Source organism: Linderina pennispora, assembly GCF_002104995.1.
Source record: "Linderina pennispora strain ATCC 12442 chromosome Unknown DL89scaffold_1, whole genome shotgun sequence".
NCBI classification, from domain to species: Eukaryota; Fungi; Kickxellomycota; class Kickxellomycetes; order Kickxellales; family Kickxellaceae; genus Linderina; species Linderina pennispora.
The window spans coordinates 2,036,464-2,051,590 of record NW_024468249.1 but is presented as its reverse complement, the minus strand read 5'-3'; the positions used below and the strand labels follow the sequence as shown (position 1 = coordinate 2,051,590).

Below are 15,127 nucleotides of genomic sequence, written 5' to 3'. Positions count from 1 at the left end.
CAACTCACATTCCTATTGAGGCAAATCATCACACGCCGAGCGGAACCAACCCAACAGCCGCCGTGTACCTGCTTTAGGTACCTCCACGCCTTGTATGTGCACAAAAGAAGCTGCAGAGTCTGAACGACACCTGATAATGCCATGCGAGAATTGCTATACTGCTCTGTGCTGTGTTGCGACACATTCTAACCCCATGGGTATGCAGCATGCTCCGCTTGATCATGGCACCTCAGCAGCATGCCTGAGGGATTGGTTGTGGGCATAGTAAATCGTTGCATCACCAGGATCTTTCGCGCATGCCTCAGATGCCACACGCCACCAACACCATATCCGCAAAGTGACACGCATTGCTGCAAAAATTCACAATTGCCCTTGTCTTTTCCAGAATGTCACTGGTCACTGGGGTGGCTGTATTGATACCTGTGTCCGTTGGTGCTTGAGCAGCGGGGTGGATGAGCGTATGCGAAACATGCAATGCAAGGATGGTCATTGCATCAGACATGCTGCTGATGTTTCTGGTTGCTGTTTTTGCTCGGCGAATGCGGGCGACACAGGCAACAATGGTGCGAGCTGCAGCCGGAAAATACCTAGAATGTCCTATTTGTGCCCCAAGCCAGGCAATGGATTGCTTTCGACCAGCTTGGAGACGAGTACCACTTGCACAATCCGCTGACGACCCACAGACACTGCAATTAAACAGTAGACATTGGTTTCCTCTAATAGGACCGACGGCGCAATTTGGAAAGCAGATTCGAATGTGGATCCCAAGTGCGAGTACCTGTTTGAGATGCAGTTCTATACCTTGTGGATCATGGAGGCAGATTACAGAAACCCGATCTGCTGTAGGCTGTGTCTCATCGACGGCAAGGCCTGGTTGAGGATGGGGAGTGAATTCGTACATCGGCATGGAGTAGTATCTGCATTGAGTATTGCACGATTCACCCGCTGCTTCCGACACCTTCCTGATGGGGCAGCGTGCTTCTCGAATGCATTGGCACAAGGCTTAGCAATGATTGCATTGGTGTTGAGTGGCGGACCGACATGGAGTGGCAGTATAACAATAACCAATGCATTGCGGGCTGTAGCATGCTTCGGGGGTGTATTCATCACCAGAGCCGTCAGGGACAAGCAGGCGAATGGGAGAATTGCCAACCCCACGTATAAGGCAAGTAGATTCGCTTCAGCGATCTTGCCCACGTCGCATTGAGCAGAGATGATTGTCTTGCCGATTTTTGTTAGCCTCACACACACACACACGAATCGGCAAATCTTTGCATGGGTCCCGCGTCAGCGTGCGGGTAGGGGCGGACTACGAGTCTGTGAACGCGGTTGTTGTGAATTCCGTGTTGGTGCTGTTGCTGGGTAGGTATTTGCTGAGATCCCGACGCGACTCGCATGTCGGGGCCCTATTGTACCATCTGTATTTGTTTTATTCGCACAATAGCCCCTTGCGCACCGCAAAGGTTGTGGTATAATAGCGGTTAAATGGAAGGGAGCGTGTTATTGTGGCCCATTGTAGCGGTTATGGCCTGGTTCATGTTCGCATTCCATGTCCAATTTTTAGCCGTCTCACATCCCTTATTTGCAGCACGCCAGCTCCTGATGCAGCGTTCTAAAAAAACAAAAACGTTTTTTTAGAAATTTTCTTACAGGCTGGCACGGTAGATCTTGAGACCAAAGAATACATTTGTGCATTTGCAAAAATAAAACGTGGTCTCAACAGGCCTTTCGCTCTGCAAACTCTGCAAGCGCCGTATATTGCGTGCAGCTGAAATGTGTCATTTATTGCTATGTCTCTACAACTTGCTCATTGTTCATCCGAGACAGGTGCCGGTTCAGCTAGCGGCACTGGCTATCAGCGGCAGATGATTGTTCAAGGACGGGCAAACTTACCTGTACCTGGTGGCCCCTGATAGTTGCCCAGAGGACACTCCCTTGCACGATTCTACAATTGCACGTTTGAATCCGACACAGGGATTTGGGCCGCGACAAATGTCGAAAGCCAACTGTGATTGGCTAGACACGGGTAAACTTGCACTGGAGCTGGTTGCTCCTGATAGCAGTCCAACAAGTGCGCCTTTCTACAATTTTCTTTCCCTGCCAAAGGATGTTCAGGTAGGCAGCAGCAATCGCCCTCTCAGTTCTTAGGAAACCTTACGCGAGCGGGCTGTCAATCTGTGAATCAGCACGTTTTTTATTTTCCACACGGAGGCGAGCGCGGAACATAATACTGGACGGCTTCGATGGGCTGAAGCGAGGATCCGCTCTGTGTAGCCAATCCTTGGCAATGAAAATACAGACTGCTGGACACTACGCAAAAAGGGTGCAAGGTAGATTTGGGCAGAGAAACGTTACATGTACTCTTATGCTTGTGCATGGCAGCGAAGGATGCCCAACGGTGGATTGCGGAATAAAGGGGTATGGAGTTTGGGCAGCAGCTGGCCCGAGTCGGAAGAGCCGCCCAAGTATACACGGGGAGACGCGATTATTGCGGGTGTAATAGTTTCCTGCAGGTAGCCAGGCTTGAGCATGAAACTTGCATGCGCGCTGTTCCTGCCCATCTCACTGACATGCCGAGGAGGCGGAGATCAAAAACGACGGCTGTTGCTGGAGGTAGCGCCCGACCTTTTTATTCGCACCAAAGCGATGCTGCGGCTCCTATTCGTTTCCTGCGCTGTCCGTACACTCCTTTGGTGTACAATTTCCTGGTACACTTTTTATATCACCAGCCTTGCCGTTCTGCACCTGCTCGTATCCGAATATAAGCGTGACATGCACCTTTCCAGTCCTATCGCTCAGCCATTGGATAGTACCCCACGACGATTCTCTGCTGTAAATGTCTGTGCGTTCTTGCAAAATCAGCCACGCTATACACATGTGCCCATTGCCCATGCCTGACAGTTTTATGTGGTGCGGGGGCAAAAGCATCGGGAGAAACGGCTGATTTATTCGCACCTATCTGAGCGGAAGTATTCGGGATCTTTCTGCACACAACAAATTCTTTTTGTTGGCATGTAACGGGGTGAGGATGTGTATGCGGCGTAATATGAGCTGACCGGTGGCAGGGAGAAAGCAGTGCAGCGGGCTAGAGGCAGGGATGGAGTAGTGTATTGGCCTAAGAGACAGGCGGTCTTTATCTGCCCTCGCTTGTGTACCTGAGGCGTGCGGATACAGAAGAATATGGCAGTGACAAACGTACGGACCCAATCCCGTACACAATCGACCTCTATGCATCTGCGAATTGAACGTACATGGCTAGAAAAACATCTGATTCGCTGGCCAGCATTTTTTATTTTTCTCCTTTGCTGGACCAGGTCATCCCGCATGGAAAAGGACCCGCGGCGACAGCGAAGCTGGCTAATAGGTGGGATTGAAGAGATGCATATGCGATGCTGTGTACTCACGAGGACGGCATGTTTGGATGCCCCCTTCTGCGGAAGCCAGGGCGGAGCATATGGCTTCCTTTTTCGTGTGTATGCTGACGGCATGGGCAATTGGGAAAACAGGTTGCCGGTCGATGATGTGCATGTATTCAAGCACCCTTCTGCCGCTGTTGTGGTCAGCCAGCAACCTGGTTGCTGGCACCGATAGAGGAATTTTCAGCACTTTGGGGAGTCCATTCGTCAACGGGCTTTCGCAGCCGGCGACTACACCACAGTTCCACGCTGTTTTGCGTCTTGCAGGTTGCTGGTGTGGCATGTGTCGATCGGCATTGGACATGGGGAGGAGCAAGGGCATTACAGATATATTAACTGGAATGCAGATGGCGTACATTGTTGGCACCGGCGTAGGGGTTCGCGGACTTTTGGCACTAAAAGCCGCAGCTCAGCGCCGAAGGATGCGTTGGCTGCATATCGCTTCAGCAGAGCATACGGAGTTAATTGAACAGCTTGGCCAAGACCGAGGCGAGTTCGCAGTCTTCGTATCAGCACCCCTATGCCTGGGCTGGCATCACAGGCTTGATGTTTGTGGGGCTGCGATGATCCGCCGCCAGGCAGCTGGTGGAGAGTGTGACCGCTCAAAAAGATAGCGGACATGCGAGCCGTGTGCCGTGCTGACTGCAAAGGCTCCCTGTCGCTACTTTTCCGATGGCAATTCGCCAGCCGCACCTCGGCAGGCTCTTGCTAGTACAGCCGAGTCGTGTATGTGGCGGCCGCGCACATTTGGTATTGTCTGCTGGGCAGCCCTCATTGTCCGCCATGCACCTGAACCGAGTCGAAATCCAGGGCAATTGGATAAGTATAGGCATCAACAAGCTTCTCTAGCCACACGGAATATATGGGTAGGGCGATTGCCACCTTTCTGGGCAGGAGTGTGGTGTGGCATGTAGCCTGTTGTTTTATCCAATAGGATCCGCCACCTGTTGGTGTTGACACAGCACGGCTCCACCCCTGGTGGTTAGTGCCAAGTATCTGTCCTGGACACAGGGTCCATATCTCCTTGTGCACCATGTGGTCACCATCGCCATTTACTGAATCCGACGTATTGTTATTCCTTCTGAAGGAAAACTTGCCGCGCCGCCTATCCCATCTATTTTCCAGTTGCACATCCTCCCAAACCCATGTATCCAGCTGTGATTTCCTGGCGGCCAGATGACCCCCCTTGTGCCGTTCAGAGTTCACACACACATGGGCAGAACAATACACCTGCTGATACAATCCCCTTGCGAGGCACTGCCTTGGCGAAGCAGCGAGCAATGGACAGGACGAGGCTTAAAATAGAGCGGTCCTTGATTGCCAATGTTTGGACGATGCGAGAATGCCGCATGTTGGCAAGTGCTCCAGGGGTGTTCTGCTCCGGAATCACGTTATCCATCACTCGGATCGGAATTATGGACAGCTCTGGCAGCAGATACACAGGCTTGCAAGCTGCTTGCTGATACTCCCTTTTATCCGTTCACACAGGCTGGTAATTGGTGATGCAGCCTGGCACACGAAGCCATGAGCCTACTGGACCGGGCGGGTCTCGGCTCTGTCCTTGCTGTCAAGAATGGGGAGCCCTGGGCGCGGATTGTTGTGGATTCGGGATTCAACACAGGTGAGGACGCTTGGTAGACGGCTCAGCATCCTGTCCCCAGTCCACAGCCCGATAGATTCGATTCGCCCTCCTGCGTTGCCGATGGGCAATCCGTAATTTAAGTGGGCTTGCCACAAGAACATGGTTCTAGCCATTATTGCCCTTCTATGGCAACGATCCGCAAGCGAGCAGTCTTTACGTTGCAAATCCCAGTGCGGGTAGGAGGCAGTATCCTCTCCCGCCTTTCCTTACTAATCGCAGTCCTGTGTTTATGTGTTCAAACACTGCCCACGTAGTTGGTTTGGTGTCTCATTCAGCCCTCTTGGCATTGGTGGACGCAGGCAGCATATAGTAATGCAAATCAAGACGGAGGTGTCCTTGGCCGGAGACAGGACGGGATGTTGTGCTCAAGTGACCAGGGTGCTCATCATGGAACATCATCTGTCGGTGGAAGGCGATAGGAGGGACTCGTTCATACTGCGTGATCCATTGGCGGGTCCGAGAACATTGTCGTACATATACACAACACCGGCAGCCAGGAAAGTAATATCTGTATGGAGCCGGCAATTTGCATACCGTGGTTTCCCCGACATCAGCCCTGACGTGATTTGCCTGTCGATGGCTTATTTCTGTTTGCAAGCACCGTGGTACAAAGCATTCTGTCCCCAGAAAAGCCTGCCCTTCTCGCAACGTGCCCTTCATTTGCAGTTGCGACGAATAAATGGTCGCGGCAGATTGCACATCAGGTCTATTGTGCAAGATTCTTTCCGAGGGGAACCGAGGGGAAGAGCAGTTTATTGTTTCACCAAGAGCAGGAAAATGAATAAAAGGGTCACTTTGCAGGTGAATACTCGTCAGATATGTGTGAGACTAGGGCAATATAGCCTATTGGGGATGTGGGCAAGTCTGCGTAAACACATAGTATAAAGGGTGCCGCTTCACCCTCACGCACGCCATCTTCCCTGAACCAAGGCAGTCCTGCCGGTACGATGTTCAGAGAACCAAATGCAATTATTGCCTGCCGAGCGAGCTCTCAATATCACCACACATGCTGTCACTAGCGCTTGTTTTGCAATCGCTGTCTCTGCTGGGATACCTGGACAGCGTCAAATGAGAATGAGTGCCGACGAGTGACAGGACCTGTCACAGCACGCCCAGCAGCACCTGCCCAACAGAGACGACAGCAGCACCGACACACCATGTCATCCCTGCCCTCTATTCGCCATCCCCTTCCTAGGAGCTCTAAGTCTGTTCAGGCGAATTCATGAATGAAGATACACACTTGCAAGAAGGGGTGGGGATCACAAACCCCGTACCTTGCCCCTACCAGTGCGGCGAACCTCCCCCTGCACCCTCTCCTGCACCCCCTTCGCGAAGTGTATGCGTGTCCATTCACAGTTGCCGCTCCTTTTCCCACTAGATTTGTATTCTTTGGGCCTCATCGCCTTTTTTTTTTGGCTGCTTGCCTGTTGCTCGCAGAGTTGACTGGGTGCCCTAAGCCATCTGCACGCGCTTTTTTGCATGTCTCTATAGCCTGCCTCCCTGCCACTTTTCCCTTTCTTTCTCCCCTCGCCAGCCCAGCCAGTCTTGGTGGCGACCTACGCAGGTATATATTAAACGCCAGGAAGCGTCCCTTGCACATCCACGGCCATTTTATTTTATTCCTTGTCCTCAGCAGAAGAGCAGCCTATCCTCCAACTCCAACTCGGTCTCTTTTACACTCTGAACAGTTATAATTGAGGCGAACAGCCCAAAAGCCTTTCACACCACTTTTTCCCCTCTGTTCTGGCTATAGTTTGCGTTACAGCCCCTGCCTACATCTCTGAATACTTCATAACAAACAGCCATATATATAGTTCGCTCTTATCTTTCAAACCACCTTGATATCCAGCCTTCATCGCCATTCATAGTTATCTTTCTAAACCCCTCTTTACATTTGCTGCCCGGCACTTGTGCTCTATAGCTTTGCCCAATCGATCAGCTTGCATTGTCAGCAAAAAAAGTCATAGCGGGCATATCTAGTTCTTTGCAGGCACCCCATTCCAGCATTTTCATTATTCTTGCAAACTCACTATCACGCCTCAGCTGGTGAACTGATACCCAAAAAACATATAAGCCAATGGCTCGCAACCAGGCCACACAGCCGAACTCGCAGCAGCGGTCAACAAGCACAGGCCAGCAGTCCTCAACCCCGAGGCGGCGTGAGCCATTAGCCCTGCTCAACATCGATGGCAAGCAGTTCCTCGAGATCCGCCAGGGATATTCGCCAATCATGGTGCCGTCTCACATGCTCGACACAGTGCGCACAGTGCTGTCGGAGCACCTGCGGCGGTATCTTAATGCCCAGCAACCACAGGTCAGCTCGCCTCCCCAGTCTCCGCCTCATATTGCCTCTACCCCTTCCCACTATGTGGCCACCAATCCGTCGGCCGAGGAGCACACAAGCCCTAGCTTGGCCATGGTGCCGCCACCGCCACCACAGAGCAGCGGGATGACCATGACTGCCCAGCCGCACACCCCGTCACCGCCCCTGGCTTTCCTTGCCGCTGAGCGCACCACTGCCCTCCAATAATATGGCTAATAGACGAGCCATCCAGCCTGGGTCCTGCGCCGCGGGTCGGTGTCTTCACACGAGGGCGAAGACATGGATGTCGCCAGCAACTTTGACGACGACAGCGAGGAGGAGGAGCTGAAAAAGCCCGCCAATGCCTTCATCCTGTACCGGGCAGCCAAGAACAAGGAGCTGCGCTCGAAAGAGCCGAAAGCTGAGCGTCGAAGTTGCCTCAACCATGATCAGCAAGTGCTGGCACAACGAGCAGGAAGCAGTCAGGAAGGAGTTCCAGGACAAGGCACAGGCAGCACGCTGACCGCTACTTTGCAAAGAAGAAGCGGATTCTAGCCCGCCAGAAGCTGCGCAAGGACCGCGAGGATGCCGCCTTGCTGGGAGCTTCCAAGACCCTGCCGCTTCAGCCGCGCCGCACGCCTTCGGGCTCGCAGTTTGCTAGCCAGTATGGTTGTTGCTGCGACCCGTGAAGCTGGCCAACAACGGAGGGATGCAGATGCCTGCAGCACTCGGCTTCATTCTCGTCGGAATTCAACATGGGTATGCAGCAGCAGCCGCCGCCACCGCTGCAGCAGCCGCAGCACTTTGGCTTGGAGCGTGCGATGACTCATCCAACACACTCTGACATGAGCAGCAGCCTGCTTACATCGTCTGTTGCTGACACCGCATCGCTTGTTACTGGCATAAGCTCGTCATCGTTGACACCAGGCATGGGCGCCATGGGCGCTAATGGCTTCAACCTGGGCTTGAATACCAACGGCAGCATGCTCAGCCCGATGGGCTTCAGCCAGACAATGGACCCCTCCTTGACCCACTTCAAGTCAAACTACCACAACGGGCTTGATAACCCCTTGGCCATGACCTCCGCCACTCTGACACCCACCCTCCAAAGCTCAGACCCGGTTACTGCCCCAGCCAGCTCGGCTTGGCCAATCCAGAATCCCCCCCTTGATGATGACTCGTGGACCATGATTAGCTCACTGATCCAGTCGTCGGGCGTCGACACAAATGCGCCTCTGGCCACCCCGTATGTCGAGGACCAGCGCACTCTCTAAAAATATCCCCTATATTATTACCCAGACTTCTTGGCATTTTCCTTTAGCAAAGCCAGTCACCCTATGTAACATATAAGCTTATCACCAATCTAAATGAAAAAGATACACGAGCCAATATTTCTGACAAGCGCAAAAAGGAATGGTGCATTTCCCATTCTATACCAAGGATACCGACAGCTGCGCCTGTACTCCTGTTGTGGCCTTGGCAATGCCAAAAGCAGCTACAGCCAACCGAATAGACTCGAACCGGTGACACATGCGCTGGCATTTGCTTGTATGCTATGTTGAATGGTATACATGTGAAAAAGTCGCAAAAGAAGACAGCATTCCAACCCTCGCTGGCACTGGATCCTGTGCGAATCCTTCTTCATGATCGACTCCCTGGTCCGGTTCCCCAGAGAGGCGGATATCGAGACCATCAGTCTGCTGGCGATGGCGATGGGAGCGCCTGCCTGCACCTCTGTCTCCCTGAATCTCGACAGTATGTGCTGCTGTAGGTCCCGCAACGCGTCAGAGTGATCGTGGTGCTGGGGATCCAATGTGTAGTGTATGGGCAGCGGAGAACGCAGCTTGCTGACATACCTAAAAATAAACCTGCCCAGTTGACAATCGCTTTGTAGATCCACAGGCGCATCTTTGTAGTCCCATTGCGCGCTACAAAGGAACACAGGGGGAGAGGGGGAAATTAACGAGCATGGCCCTGAACAGAACAATTTCTCATCCTTTGGAACCAGAAAAAAAGGCACACTTGAACTGCCAAAGCAGGTGTGCCAAGCTAACAGGGCCCGGGTGTGCTAGGCAAATTGCTGGATTTGCGTCGTTGAGGGAAGCAATCTGTTTACGCTCAACGAAGGCACCAGAAGCTACACCACACCAAGAGACAAGGCCGCTAGCACACTGCTGCACTGGCTTGTCTCTCTTCTGGCCCATTTTGTTTCTTCGATATCGACTATACCCGCTGCACGTACAGGAAGCACCTAAAAAAAGAAATCCGCTACACGCATCGAAATTGCGCTGATACCACGAGCAGAATCCATTCATGTTCTTTTTTTAAGTATTGCTATTGCCATTTTCCCTCTTTGTATTCACCTTCTCACCGGTCCCCTTTGGCAGTCCTTTGCTCGCGCGCTCAGGCTCCCTCCTTCTCTCCTCTACAGCCATCCATTGACAGCTCTTGTTTAGTACCTATTTCCTTTATTGCATACACTTTTACATTATTTCACCTTTTCTTGCGCCTTAACACTTTATTTTTCACATCACCAACCTTCCTAGACCCTGGCCGGTTCCACAACAGTCTAAGCACAATGGTCGGTCAAAAATCACACCCGTTCATGTACCGCGTTCGGTCACCGATTCTGCAGCCGAGCGATGAGGTTGATGCCAGTACACGACCGGCAACGCAGAATGGCCGGCGGATGCTGGTACCGAAGAGCTCAGCACGGACGCTGGTGCTTGTGGACAGCAATAAGCAAAGAGTCCAGCAAATGCGCCGTCTGGCAGAACCGGCAGTTACACCGCCGTCGCCGACCATTCCGAATGAAGCCTTCTTCCAGGTAACTCCACCGCCATTGCCCCCACTGCCCCCACTGCCTCAGGTACCGGAAATGGCAATCCAGCCTATGTCAGCACCGCTACCAGCTATTAGCAAAATGATTACGACACCACTGGCCGACACATGGAACGAGCACGAGTCAAGCCGACAGAATCTACTGGACAGTATCGGCGATGCGACCCCCGCTTACCAAATCTCGCCTGGCGCTCACAAGATAGTGCATAGTGCTGGACATAGCACAGTGCCCCCCGCAAATGACACCGACTACAAGCGGGCGACGTTGAAGCTGCAGCGATTGTCGCTCATGTACAGCCCAGGTCCACTGTATCCAGTGATTGGAATCCTTCCCGGAGCACTGTCGCCGGTGGCCGACAACTACGAATTTGCGTTTATCGAGCGGCTGGAGCGGCGGTGGTCTGATATCCGGACCGAAGCAGTCAAGGTCCTGCGGTCCTGCGATTTACAAGTACTATTTCAGCCATGGCGCCTGGTCCGACTTTTCGCAAATCTTTCCCGACCGTATTGTTTCTCTTTGGCAAGCGTTCCTGGACAAGCTGCCGCCTGAGGAGCATGTCTATCTGAACATCCCGCTGGTCTCCCAAAACCCGTTCCTGGCTGAGAACAGCGACGAAAAATACACCCCGGTGCTGACACGGCCTATTCCACTCGTCCAGGTTCTGCAGACCCTAGCCTCCGACGACGACCATATCGAGCCAGGACAGGAGCCAGGCTCGCCGCTCAGCTCCGGGCCCAATGTTAACATGGAGTTTGTTGACTGGATTGCGATGCGCTTCAACATGCTGAAGATGGAGTCGCAGGAGGCCGGGACTCAAGCAAATGCAGCTGTGTGCACAGATAGGGAACTGGACTTGACCAACAGCATTGCCGATATTGCAAAGTTTTCTGAGCCGGCCACAATCAAGGAGCTGGGACTCCCACCATCACCAGAGGCTTCGGGAACTTACTCAGAGGCGGACTCGCCGCGTGAAGATAAGCACAAGGAAGCCGAGCAGTCGATGCCTGCTATCCCGATGCCCAGGAGCCCTGAAGAAGAAGAGGTGCCTAGGCAGTCAGAGGACTGGCCTGCGAGTGAAGACGAAGGAGTACAGTCCAAGAGCAGCTTCAGTATCAGCCAGAGCAGCATCTCATTGAGCCGCCCGACTTCAGCACACACATCCAGCGGCCGGCCTTCATACGAGGCCACCTTCAGCTCTGCCAACAGCTACGAGTCGGACACTGGTCTGCCTGACCTGAATCTGCCTGATCTGAATCTGCCGCCACTCGAGTCAAACGTGCCGAGCCTGCTGCGTACATCCTATCGCAGGTCAAAGCGTCGCACCATGAGCATTGGGTTTGGCAAGCCCGATACCCTAGAACAACTAGCATCCACGCCCTCGATTCCGCCGCGCACCGCCTAATATGCCAAAGCGACCGACCACACGCGAAATGATGCTTAAGGATCTGCCGCCGCTGCCACCTCTCGGCCAGCTGGACGACCTGAATTTCCCAGCGGATCCAGCACCGCAAGCACCTTCGGTTTATGCTGGGTCAATGAAATCGCGGTTCGATCCCTGTGCTTGCCAGCGACTCTGTGTCGCGCCCATCGACAGCAAGCAGCCATATAATGAGCCAGTATGAGCTGTCACCGTCGTCGAGCTCTGCCAGTCTGCGTGACGCGGCAGCGCGCAAGCCCAGTTCTAGCAGGTCGATAAGAATGCGGGCTAAGCATCTCGAGATTTCTGCAGATGCGCGGCCAAGCACTGTTAGCAACGACAGCACCGAGACCACGTACATGAAGCGGCCAGCAATGAATGCACTGGGTGAATATGACCCGGTGCCGCCTCTGCGGCTGACAGGCAAGCAGTCTGCCTAGAAAGGCACCACCCTACGAGTGGCGGTCGGCAGCTGATGCAGCGCGCAGTGAGTTCACAGCCGTACCCACGAAGCCCGTGCAGCCCTCGACGCTGCGGCGCGAGTCTGATCTCTCGTTTATGACTAACGCGTCAACAGACTCGATCAGCTGGCAGCCGCACAGCATCAAACCATTGCTGCCACTCAAGCAGCCCGTTGGCCATCCTGGACCACGTGGTCCAACAGGATGGTGTGCATGAATCTGCAGTCCCGCCGCAAGCTTCTGCCGTCTCTTCAGCCACAGACACGTTTGCTGACTCCAGCCGCAACGGCTAGCGCAGCCCCAGGTGGTACCTGTGCAGACACAGCTGACACCACTGAAACACTCGCGTAGTATGGCGTATGCGAAACCCAAGGACGCAGTTTCCTAGACTTGCCGACAACTCTTCCCGGCAGTCCTTGCAGTCGTCCGCCAGCCACTATGTGCCAGCATTGATGCCGCTGGCATCTTCCAAGGAGAGCGATGCGATATACTGCCAGTCTCAAATAACCTTGGTTTCACAGTCGTCCAAGACGTCCAAGCACTCTGTGGTGCCACCGCTGTTGCCGCTGGCAACCTCGAAGGAGAAGTCGGAAGAGGAGCAGCGTCAGAAGCAGTCGCAGAAGAAGGTGCTGCCGCTGCTCTCCCCGCTGAAGTCAACTGCAGCCAAATTCGAGCCGTTCAACCAGATCCAGCAGCCGGTGGGGATGAGAAGCAGTCCCAGTGATCAGGCGGGCACGCAAGATCAGCGTCTCGTCGGGTCGCTCGACCTGTGTTGAGTCGGTGCTGACCGAGGTCGCGCGCAAAAGTACTGGAGTCTGGGTCAGATTTTGAGCAATGCGAGCCCCTCGTGAGCCGCATGCGTGCGGCTGGGCTCGAGATCACACGTGTTGCCGAGCAGGACTTTTTACGACTACTGCGTGGACGAGCTATTGAAGGCCAGCACCGAGGCCTTCCACGACGTGTCGTCGATGATCAGCGAAACGCTGGCTGAGGAGATTTTCTTCTCGTTCAACAACCATCTCAACGAGCTACTCGCCTCGTCCCGCTAGACAATAGCCCACCACTCTTCACAATTACTACTTTGTACAGTTTGCCCCATTTGAAACTCTTTTCTAAATCTGGAAATACCAGGCGCAATCGGCGGAAAGGAGCCATGAGTTGGAAACCGAGAACACCTATTGTGAAGCAAGGTTGGACGAAAGGGAAGGAGATCTGCAAAGGCGACGCCCAGTATATATCGAACTGGAATGCATCCTTATCTGCACAATAATCGATGAGAGAGTTTGAACTGCGACGTTTGTGCAGACTCAACGCAGTCGCACCAAGATAAAATTATGGCCAAGCTGTGCTACATGCGCAGTCCTCTCCTTTCTCAGAAAGAAAGCACTGGAGCAGACACTGGCGCCAGTTCCCAGTGCGCCAGCCCCCATCCGCTTTCCCTAGAGAAGGTCGGGAAAGGCCAAAGGCGCTGCGGCTGATGTCGCATTGGCGACTTTTGAGTGTTGAAAATCTAGTCAACCAGGCAGCCGTATGGCTATTTTCTGCGCATTCAAAGTCACGGAAAATAAATGCTGTGCTTGGCTAGTAGCCGCTCCAGCAATTGCATTCTGCTTTGCTCTCCCTTCGACTCTTCAGCAACTCCCTTCCTCTTCTCTCCTTCCTTTCGTTTCTCAGAAATATTTTTGCAATCTCCTTCTTACAAACAGCGTCCTTTCACGGTACGCTCCTTTGTCTATATTTGACATCTCTTTCTGATAGCGCAAATCACGCCCAGCTGCCAAGCATACAGAAAGAGTGAGGCAATATGAAAAAGCTGACACACCGCATACACAACAGATTGCACAGGCAAAAGCCTGTGGAGCCACCCCGCGAGCGACCCACTATCAGGCTCATTCTCAACGAGAGTTCTGGCGACGAGGGCGACCCGGATCACGACAGCACCGCGGCGGATGCGTTTATCCCGCTGCCTTCGAAGGACTACAACCGTGCAGAGTGGTCGCAAGCAACGTCTAACGCCCAATTTGGCAGCATGAAGCCACGCAAGTCGCAGAGCCCGCCCGAAGAGCCACCGCAGCGGGAGTCGCTGCAGCTGCAGCCCGCAGAACCAGAGGATATGTATCAGCGGCCGACAATATACTCGCAGGCGTGGCTGCAGGAGCTTAAGCAATCCCTTGGCAGACGCCTTGAGATGTCCGAGACAGCAAGGGACGCCTGCCTTGAATGCACTGAACGAGCTGCTGTTTATGGCCAACGAATGGGTCGACTACCAGCAGCAGAAGCTGGTTGACACGTACGTTGATGGGCGCAACGTGGCCAGATTCGTATATGATTTTGACGAGATGGTTGAGGTGGCGTTCGCCGAATTTGCAATCGCAGTTGAGAGTGTATTGGCAGTAGTAGGCGAAATGGAGACCCGGCCGTCCATATCTAGCGACTGCAGTGGCCTAACCATGGTCGACAGCAACCCCAGTGGTTCCTACCCTCAGCAGCGCATAGCTTCCATCGACAGCGCCCTGTCTGGGATCATCGGCTGCTACGCCGACCGCACCTCACATGTCAAGGGCCTGCTGACTGGTGGCGTGCCAGCCTGTGGGGCGTGACACGCTGTGTACAATAGCCAGCGCCGGACACAGACTTTGCGCAGTCGTTTGGCGCTGACACAATAGATCCCGAAGACTTTGAGCAGGCTCTGAGTGCACTTGGTATCGACACAGTCAAGTACAGCAAAGAGCAGCTGGAGCTCTATGCCAAGACAAGCATCTGCAAGACTGTCACCAACCAGATGCTGCTGAGCACTGGAGTCGAGAACGAGTATATCGATCGGCTCGAGGAGGCCGAAGAGGGCCTGGCTGTCCTGGAGGACTGCGTCGAGACACTCCGGCTCTCTGAGGGAGATGTTGAGGCACGCGAGCAGGACCTGTGGCTAATGCGGCGAAAGACCGAGAGCCAGCGCATCAAGGTCGAGGGCTTAGGCGAGCAGGCCAGCGAGGCACGGCGCCAGCGGCGGATATTCGAGGCGCTGTTCACGCAGATTTCCTCGATATAAA

General features: G+C 53.7%; 6 protein-coding genes across 6 annotated transcripts; 5 read left to right on the top strand and 1 right to left on the bottom strand.

Annotated features, from left to right (window-relative positions):
- Positions 1-183: 183 nt before the first annotated feature.
- DL89DRAFT_16852 (uncharacterized protein) lies at positions 184-1,022 on the bottom strand. Its single transcript, XM_040883752.1, has one exon. The coding sequence runs from the start codon at positions 905-907 to the stop codon at positions 302-304; it is 606 nt and encodes a 201-aa protein (XP_040747678.1). The 5' UTR covers positions 908-1,022; the 3' UTR covers positions 184-301.
- A 2,306-nt stretch (positions 1,023-3,328) lies between these two features.
- DL89DRAFT_16827 (uncharacterized protein) lies at positions 3,329-4,474 on the top strand. The gene has a single exon (XM_040883748.1). It carries the CDS (start codon positions 3,422-3,424, stop codon positions 4,028-4,030), a length of 609 nt encoding a protein of 202 aa, XP_040747677.1. The 5' UTR covers positions 3,329-3,421; the 3' UTR covers positions 4,031-4,474.
- On the top strand, positions 4,297-4,913 carry DL89DRAFT_16783 (uncharacterized protein). The gene has a single exon (XM_040883744.1). The coding sequence runs from the start codon at positions 4,562-4,564 to the stop codon at positions 4,877-4,879; it is 318 nt and encodes a 105-aa protein (XP_040747676.1). The 5' UTR covers positions 4,297-4,561; the 3' UTR covers positions 4,880-4,913.
- Positions 4,914-7,135: 2,222 nt separating this feature from the next.
- Positions 7,136-8,759, top strand: DL89DRAFT_319992 (uncharacterized protein; the record flags this gene model as incomplete). The annotated part of the gene is made up of 5 exons (XM_040891176.1): positions 7,136-7,536; positions 7,606-7,734; positions 7,775-7,841; positions 7,876-8,024; positions 8,076-8,759. The coding sequence occupies 5 exons, from the start codon at positions 7,136-7,138 to the stop codon at positions 8,632-8,634; spliced, it is 1,305 nt and encodes a 434-aa protein (XP_040747675.1). The 3' UTR covers positions 8,635-8,759.
- A 244-nt stretch (positions 8,760-9,003) lies between these two features.
- DL89DRAFT_290022 (uncharacterized protein) lies at positions 9,004-11,604 on the top strand (the record flags this gene model as incomplete). The annotated part of the gene is made up of 4 exons (XM_040890033.1): positions 9,004-9,115; positions 9,907-10,187; positions 10,230-10,622; positions 10,654-11,604. The coding sequence occupies 4 exons, from the start codon at positions 9,004-9,006 to the stop codon at positions 11,602-11,604; spliced, it is 1,737 nt and encodes a 578-aa protein (XP_040747674.1).
- A 31-nt stretch (positions 11,605-11,635) lies between these two features.
- Positions 11,636-15,126, top strand: DL89DRAFT_290021 (uncharacterized protein; the record flags this gene model as incomplete). The annotated part of the gene is made up of 12 exons (XM_040890032.1): positions 11,636-11,748; positions 11,801-11,890; positions 11,945-12,049; positions 12,108-12,252; positions 12,361-12,459; positions 12,494-12,778; positions 12,822-12,872; positions 12,913-12,966; positions 13,007-13,119; positions 13,968-14,225; positions 14,278-14,654; positions 14,714-15,126. The coding sequence occupies 12 exons, from the start codon at positions 11,636-11,638 to the stop codon at positions 15,124-15,126; spliced, it is 2,103 nt and encodes a 700-aa protein (XP_040747673.1).
- Position 15,127: the final 1 nt, after the last annotated feature.